Genomic DNA, 8437 nt, shown 5'->3' on the forward strand with positions numbered 1-8437 from the left:
ACATTACATCCTAATCATTATGACAAGTAGCTTGGAAAAGTAAATAACGTCAATCTTTGTTTCAGTGAAACCCTTAGGACCCATGTCCAAGGCTAGGTTAGGCACTAAGTCCACCCTCTAGGGTCTCAACCCTTGATTTGAGAGAAATTCTAATGATTTCACTTATGGATGTGTTTATATGTATTTAAATATATTTGATTACAAGAATGGTCCCTTTTCTGAGGCCTTTATCTCCTATAAGAGATGATAAAGATAACAGATGGTAGTTTTTACCACCTTTTTTTGTTACAATTAAGTCAGCAACCATGTTGGCCTTTTTACTGCTCCGTGATACTTTTTTTTAAGATTTTATTTATTTATTCATGAAAGACAGAGAGAAGCAGGCTCCCTGTAGGGAACCCTATGCGGAACTCAATCCCAGGACCCCAGGATCACACCCTGAGCTGAAGGGATGCTCCACCACGGAGCCACCCAGGTGTCCCTGGTCCGTGATATTCAAATCTGGAAAACACTGGACAACATGATCCTGGAGATCCTTTCCACCTTCCCTTTCTATGTCAAAAAGCACCAGCATCATCTCCCCAGGGCTCCCCCCTCCCACACCCCACTCATCTCTCATCCTGGGCCTGCCCATAAAGCTGCGCAAGCCTTCCGCCGGACACTGCTGATTTGGTCCTTGGGACAGAGTGCATCTGGATGCTCCTCACCCTCCCTCCTTTAGGGCTGAATCCGTTTCTCAGGGAGGCCTTCCCTGGCCATTGTATACAGAACCGTAACCCCCACCCACAGCCTACATTCACCCTCTCCCTGTGCCCTCCCCCACATCTACGCTATCTCCAACAGTTTGACTTCTCCTGTTTATCGTGTCTCCACTAAAAAGAATACTAGAACTTAGACGGTCTTGGATCCCCTCACATGGATGACTGCTACTTTTTTTTTTCCTGTCTCTGTGCCCTTTCCCTGTTCCCTAGTTTCTCCAAACACAGATCTTCCAGAGCAACAAAAGTCCCACCGCCCTGGCATCATTGCCCACACCCACATCCCCGAAGCTGCCTCTTCACTTACACCCTCCCTGAGCTCCCAGCACAGGTACCTTTCTTCACCCGGGCTCTGGGAATCACTTCCTGGTTGCAGAGGTGTCTGTGGCTACTCCAACCAGACCTAGCAGCAAAGCTGCATGCACTAGGGTCGGTCCAGATCTGGGTTCTGATGCCCGCCTGGCAACAATCAACCCCACAATGGCTTACCAGCTCCTGAAACTTGGAAAACAAGGTTGAGAAATCCTGCCTGCACCAGCCCTCTTGTCTGGTCCCAGGGCCCTTACCAATTCTAAGGATGGACTTCATGTCCCTGGACCCTTCTTTCCAAGTGTCTTTGAACACTGTAGATTTAATGACACAACTAGGTTGGAGGGTTTCATGAGGTTTTAATAATAATACTGTTAAACAAAAACAACACATACATGTCCTTCACTTGCAGAGACACATATGCACACCCCTTCTCTTGCTCTCACATAGACTCTGAGGTAGAAAGTATACTGCCTAAAGTATAAAAATACTCTCTGGGCTGAGCCATGGCCCAGACCACAGGTTCACAAGCATTTGGTTGAAAGGTGGCTTACTTGAGAGCAGGGCCAGAGGCTGGGCCAGCTGTGCCGAGGCCTTGAGGAGGCTGACAGGGTGGCCAGTTGGGACACCCCTGGCTTCCCGCATGGCAGCCTACTCAGGAGTAGCTGGAGAGGGCAAGGGATGAAGCTTGGGTGGCAGCTCATCTTGTTCCAGGTTCCAAGGATAGAATATTCCAGGCACAGAAGTTGCTCTCGGTAAACATTTGTCAGATGAACAGAGTGACAGGTGGGGCAGAAAGGAAGAATTCTGAACACGTCCCGGAGATCCTGGGCCTTCTAGCCAAGGATCGGGGAGCCAGGCACTGGGACAGCACCTTCACCAATTGGTTTAGAGGTGGCCAGGGAGGTTAAAGGCCAGCTCTAAGAGCCTTGGGGAACCAGCTCTACTGGCTGGCGGGGTGGGGGTAGGCGGTGGGGCAGGGGGTCTCTTCTTTCCTCCCAAAGTGTCTTGTACGTAATCAGAGCCCATGACTCCCAGGGCCCAGCCGTCCTCATCTTGTTCTCATCCTTGAAGCCAGGCCTCTGTCTTACTCAACTCTGGTCGCCAGTGCCCGGCACATCAGGCAGTAAGTGCTTCTGGGGTGAATCAACACCCATAGCAGCAAAATTAGCTTATCTTCTGCATTTTACCAGTTGATTCCATCTGTTCTGAACCTGCTGGGTCTGGCCTTGCCTCAAAGGACCCCATTCGCCTCTCCCTTCTGTGGCAAAGCAGCCTCATCCCTGACCCTGGGGAAAAAGCTCTGAGCCAGCTGGGCCATGCGCCTGTTCTGAGGTAGCCGACGCCACTCAAGGGAACGGAGGCCCCAGGCCCCATCCACCCGGTCGGGCTCCTGGCGACATCTAGGGTGCAGCCAGCGGTAGTACACAAGCCGTAGAGCCAGGCCCAAGAGGAAGCAAATGCCACTCACAGGCAGCAGCATCTGCAGTGGGATCCCGCCGGGCAGCCAGGCGATGTGGGTCACCCAGGTGACCACCAGGAGAACGCTGTCACTCAGGAGGAACACCAGGTGGATGGTGGCGCGGCCTCGGGTGCGGCCCTCAGCCACGTTGAACCAGGAGAAATAAAGGATGGTGGCCACCGTTGCCCGGTACAGCCACTCAGAGCAGGAGTCTGGCATGAAGTCTGTGCCCTGAAGCCAGACCCAGAACAGCAGCACCAGCCACAGGCCCAGGAAGTGCAGGGCCACATAGTGGGGGAAGAGAGCTGAGAAGAGGGCCACGGCCAGGACTCGGGGCCACAGCAGCAGCAAGTTCCACAGGAAGTAGACCACAGAGGAGCCCAGCCCCAGGAGCGACTTGGACGGGAGGCAGGTGCGCAAGGCCCGGTGGTAGTCAAGGAGCGCCCACGAGATACCCACGAAGGACGTGCAGATGCCGACCCCTACAGAGAGTAAGCAGAAAAAGGTGAGCCCTGTGGGCAGCCTGCCCGGCACTCCCTAGGGGTCGCAGACACCACGCGACCTCATAGCCACCCTGAGGAGGGTGTGAGAGCCCCCGACTGCTGAAGGGAAACCACAGCTGGGTAGCACCTGTTCACACAACCAAAACCAGAGCTAGGACCCAAATACGGAGTCTGCCCTTCGCCACAAGGCTTTACTTTTCAGGTGCTAGCATGGTGCTAATTCTTCCAGGATTTGGGGTGGGGGACTATGTGACTTACATACCCGCATCTGCACCCCTGTCACCCAGCATCTGGCACCTTGGGCCCTGGCCACATCCTGAGCATCTTCTAGGGCCCTGTAACCCTTTCCCAGAAGAGCCCAGCCTTTCTGGGGCCTGAAAACCAACAATCCCAGTTTCCTCTTTCGTAGTCTCAGAAACGGAAGCAGGAAATCCCAGGGGTGGCAACAGGCCGGTGGCTGAAGCTGCCCTCCAGGCCAGGAGGGCCGTCCCTGCCATACAAACAACATCTCAGCTCAGGCTGGGCCTTCGTTTTGATTTTTCAATTTTTCAATGCTCGCAGTTTACGATGGAGATCCTATCCCACCTCCTGGGTGCCCAGGCTGGACAAGAAGCACTAGGACCTCTGAGGAGGGATGAAAGCAGCACTGGAACGTTTCTGGAATGCTTCCTCCCCTGTCCCTTCCCACCATCAACAGAAGTTTACTGGGAACCTGTTGTGGCCCAGGAGGCCACTGCCCCGCCTCCCCCACCCCCCCCCCATCGCCTGGGGAGCAGATCTGTGGCAACATCCCTTCTGACTACCCCATGCTAGGTCTCGGCGGGGCCGATATCTCACAGTCCGCCTAGCATGCTGCATTCGCTGACCTGGACAAGCTTAGCCCACAGTATCCACTAGGCCAGGAGCACGTGCCCTGCGAGCTCCAGCTTGACTATCCCCTAGAGTCACCCATCCTGACCCCACGCACCCCGCCCCACTCTGCAGGTGACCTGTAGCACCTCACCCACTCTGTCTGGAGTCTTAGCACAGTAATTATCTATTGCCTTGTCTCGGGGCTCCTTCACGGTATAAAACATTTTGCTCCCTTGGGGTCCCCAGCAGCCCAGGACCTGGCACATAATAGCAGCCGAATAAATGTTGGTTAAATAAAAAGTCAGAAAAATCTGTCTCTTCCCTAGCTCCCTGCCACCCCTGCATGTACAGTGGAGACTGTCCCCAGGGAGCCCTGATCTAGACACCCACATCGCTCCAACAGACGAAGCACGTGCCCAGTGAGTACCACGTGCCCTGGAGCAGATCACTTCACCTTTTGACACGTCTTTGCCCTCATGTGACATGGAGAGCACGTGAGCCTACAGGGCTGCTGTGCATGTGAGCGATGTCAAAAGGAGAGCACCTCCCACAGTGCCTGGCTGATGGCAGGCCCTCAATCATCACGGCCACCATTCCTGTTATTTGTCCTAATTCAGGAGGCTAAGGAAGAACTTCCAAATTGGACTCGGACCTTGCCTAAGGGACATTCTCCTATTTTCTAAGCAGCCTTTATAAAAGAGTTAAAACACTCATGATGTTCATCAGAAGCTCTCCCAAGTCACCACAGGGGGACTGGCCAAGGGCCCATCACTCACACTGGTAGGACTCGGCCCGGCCGCTCTGCAACACAATGGCCAGCAGCAGCGTGAGCTGTGGAGTCGTCTCCAAGAAGGTCTCAAAGAGCCGCAGCATGCTGATGTCCAGGGTCAGGAAGTCGGCGTAAGCCAAGTCAAACTCCGAGGGCGCCTCCTGCCGCCACACCAGGAGCCCCTGCTGCAGCCCCTGCACACACCTGGGAGGGGGGGGGCGGACACGGATGCTCCAAGGGGCCAGGTTAGTGTGTGGTGGCGTCCCACCTTCCCTCACCCACTGGGTCGATGCAGGTGGCCTCCAGTCCTAGCTTTTGTCACTTACATGCTGAGGGGCCTTGGGCACAAGTGACTTAACCTCCCTGAACTTGCTTTTTGTTGTAGAATGGGGAGCAGTACCAGCTACCGGGGCTCCAGCTGGCCGGGGTGTCCTAAGGTCATCACAAACCATTTACTCCTGACAACATTCCCATTTAACGGATGGGGAATAGACCCAAAGAGCTAATCAATGGTGGAAACAGGATTTGGCCCCAAAGCTGTGTGAATTTCAAAGGTTTACTGTGAAACTGCTTCGGGCGATAGTTCTCAAATGTTAGCAAGCATAAGATTTTTCTTAGGATTCTGGGGGCCGGGGGGTGGAGTGGGGAGACATTGAGAGCTTGCGAGCACAGACAAGATAGGTCAGATGGTGCTGCAGGAAGATTACCCTGGCTGTGGAGAAGAGGAAGGGGTGGAGGGGTGAGCCCTCAGCTGTGAGAGCACAGATCTATTTAAGAGGACTGTCCAGAGTAATGGACATGGAGACAGAGGCAGAGTTAAGGGGTCCAGAGGTTGGCCAAACAGGCCTGGGTGACTGACCCACTGGCATTGGCATGAGGTGGTAGGAAGATGTACCACGATCTCCCCCACAGAGCTGATCTCAGCGGGCTACTGAGCCCACTCAGTCACAGCAAATTCAGTCATCTACTGTCACTTCCCCCTGGATGGACTAACACACTAAGGGAGCAGGGCGGGTAGGCCCAGGCTGGGGCTCCTCCCTCAGCAAAAGCCTCGGCCCCTGGTCCCCCAAGGCCCCTGCCTCAGTCTAGTCAAAGAGACCCCATTTTCAAAACCAAAGTGTAGGAAAGTCTGCTGGCCTCGTGCTCAGCAGAAATAGGAGAAGGGAAGATGCATGACACAGTTACGGATTCAGGGCTCCGCGAGGTCTGCCAGGACCCGAATAACCACTCCTTCGCGCCCGCCCAGCATGTTACTGATGCCTGTGCAGCCCCTCGGGCAAAACTGCAATATCAAAGCTCCTCTTGTCCACTCCTTAAGACCCGATGCAGCTTTGTCAAAGCAAGACCTGGAGAGAATCTGTAAAATCGATTCAAGAGCAGATCCTGGCTCCAGCCACCCCATCCCAACCCAGACCACATGTGTCCTGACTCCATCCCATGACTCTGATCCCTTGCTTTCTTTCAGTTTCTTCATCTCTAGAGGGCCCTGCCAGTTCAGAGGAGGAGTATAACCCACACAGATTTTCTGGAACCCAGCCTGTGTCCAGCCCTGGCTGGCTCAAGGGACATGCGTGAGTCAGACCCCATGTTGCTCTTTCACTTGCTCTGGGGGTGAGAGGTTGGGGCAGAGAGAACAAAACTCGGAAAGAGGGATTGAAACAACAAGCTCTGCTCTGGGGGTCAGGGCTGCTGAAGCTCCCCGCCCCGCACCCCCCCACACACACACAACCCCGCTCCATACACGGTGACCCAAGTGATCAAGCCAGCTGACATTTGTTGAATGCTTACTCAAAGCAACTTACAGATCTTATTTCATTTAATCTCTACTAAAAGAGGCAGGGGGAACCCTGGGTGGCGCAGTCTCAGAAGGAGAGGAAGAGAAAGAATGAAGCATAAAAATTTACAAGAAATAGGGGATCCCTGGGTGGCGCAGCGGTTTGGCGCCTGCCTTTGGCCCAGGGCACGATCCTGGAGACCCGGGATCGAATCCCACGTCGGGCTCCCAGTGCATGGAGCCTGCTTCTCCTTCTGCCTGTGTCTCTGCCTCTCTCTCTCTCTCTCTCTCTGTGTGTGTGTGACTATCATAAATAAATAAAAATTTAAAAAAATTAAAAAATAAATAAATAAAAGAGGCAGGCGCTACAACCATCCCCACTGAGCAATGAGTAAACTGAGACCCGGAGGCTCCAGTGACTTGCCTGAGGCCCCACCCAGGGAAAAAAAGGAACTTTTTTTTTTGTATGGAAAATATAAGGAGTCTGCCCTTACCCTAGAGCCCACCAAGAGCCCAGCACCATACTAGGCACCTCAGCTCTTGCCTCCACTCCCCACAAGAGGCCGCCTGCCAGACCTGTTTCTACATCACTGTTGCCTTTTCAGAGAAGAGGAAAAAGGCTTAGAGAACGCAGGCATGAGGCCATAGACGGTAAATTAGCGAGGACTGGAGCCCAGAGAGGCCTGACTCCAGACCAAGTGCCTCAGTTTCTTCCCCAGGGTTGGCAGGAGGGTAGGGCTAGAGGAGGCGCTCAGAGGGCTGTCTGCCGGCCTGGCCTCCGTGGCTTTAGGGGCGGGGAGCTCACCTGTGGGCAGGAGTGCCCACAGGGCTTAGTTTCCTCTCCAGGGTCCGGATCCTCCCTTCCCGCCCCCTTCGGGGTGTCGCGGCCCTCCCCGGGGCTAGCAGCCCGCGGGGCCTGCCTCCCTCTCCCCGAGGGCGTGGTGCTCACCTGTACAGGTAGCCCAGCTGCAAGAGGTGCAGCAGCGCCAGGCAGCGACCCGGGGGCTGCGGCGCGTGCAAGCCGGCGGGGTCGGCGCGCAGCCAGAGCCAGCTGAAGAGCTGCAGCGCGACCGAGGCGAGGCCCAGTAGCGCCAGCACCAGCGCGGCCCACAGGTAGCGGCCGCTGACCACGTACTGGCCCGCGGCCCACAGGTCGGCGCCCAGGTCGATCAGGAAGGCGGCGGTGCCCCCAAAGCCCAGGACCACGTCCCAGAGGAGCGCGGCGCGGGGTAACCAGGGCATGACCCGCCAGCCGCTCCCCCTCCTCCTCCTCTGGGCTCAGGCCCGCCCTCGGGGCCCGGGGTCGCGGCGGCAGGAAGGAGGCGGGCGCAACCCTAGGGGCCGCCCAGGGCCGGGGCCTCCTGGGCGGGACTTCCCCGCCCCGCCCCGTCCGGGGAGGAGCGAGGCCCGCGGACCCCGCAGCTGGGGGCGCCCGCGATGCGGCCCGCGCCCGCCGGCGCCCCGGGAGGCCGGCCCCGCCGCGCCCGAGGGCCGCTGGGCCCGGAGACCGCCGGCCACTCCGTCCGTCCTTAGCCTCCCCGGACTTCTCTTCGCCTCGCTTTGCGATGGAGACGACGGAAGGGCCCGGAGAGCGGCGCCCGGGCTGGGACTGCGACCCCTCGCATCCGCGCGGTCGCGGGACAGCGAGGCGGGTTCTGTTCCCCGACGGCGGGACTTCGCAAAGCGGGTGTGCCTCGAGCGGGCCGAGCGCCCGTTGAGCCCGAGGGCACGGGCCCGCGGGGCGCCCCTCCCCGGAGGCCCCCGGTACTCGGACCATCCACACGCGGGGAGGCCAGGGTGGGGGGACCTGCAAGACCCGTCCAGAAACTGCGCAGGGGAGTTGCATTCAGCATTATCCATAGGGGTCCCCCGGTGGCGGGCGCAGCGCTTTAGCGCCGCTTTGGCCCAGGGCGTGATCCTGGAGTCCCGGGATCGAGTCCGGCTCGGGCTCCCTGCACGGAGCCTGCTTCTCCCTCTGCCTGTGGCTCTGCCTCTGTGTGTGTGTGTGTG

The 8437-nt window shown here is 57.1% G+C and overlaps 1 protein-coding gene across 1 annotated transcript; it reads right to left on the reverse strand.

Moving 5' to 3' along the window:
• Positions 1–1406: 1406 nt before the first annotated feature.
• Positions 1407–7792, reverse strand: XKR8 (XK related 8). Its single transcript, XM_025447664.3, has 3 exons — positions 7377–7792; positions 4661–4857; positions 1407–3011 (listed from the first exon to the last, which is right to left on the reverse strand). Exons 1-3 carry the CDS (start codon positions 7667–7669, stop codon positions 2302–2304), a joined length of 1200 nt encoding a protein of 399 aa, XP_025303449.1. The 5' UTR covers positions 7670–7792; the 3' UTR covers positions 1407–2301.
• Between the last annotated feature and the right edge of the window lie 645 nt (positions 7793–8437).

This window comes from Canis lupus, chromosome 2 (assembly GCF_003254725.2).
Source record: "Canis lupus dingo isolate Sandy chromosome 2, ASM325472v2, whole genome shotgun sequence".
Lineage (NCBI taxonomy): Eukaryota > Metazoa > Chordata > Mammalia > Carnivora > Canidae > Canis > Canis lupus.

Bases quoted from the DNA above. Each gene is read 5' to 3' on its own strand.
- XKR8 (XM_025447664.3), bottom strand. From the start codon at position 7,669: ATGCCCTGGTTACCCCGCGCCGCGCTCCTCTGGGACGTGGTCCTGGGC. The intron at 4,858-7,376 runs GTGAGCACCACG...CCCCCCTCCCAG, and splicing joins CAGCTGGGCTACCTGTACAG to GTGTGTGCAGGGGCTGCAGC. The intron at 3,012-4,660 runs GTGAGTGATGGG...TACTCTCTGTAG, and splicing joins CCGGGCCGAGTCCTACCAGT to GGGTCGGCATCTGCACGTCC.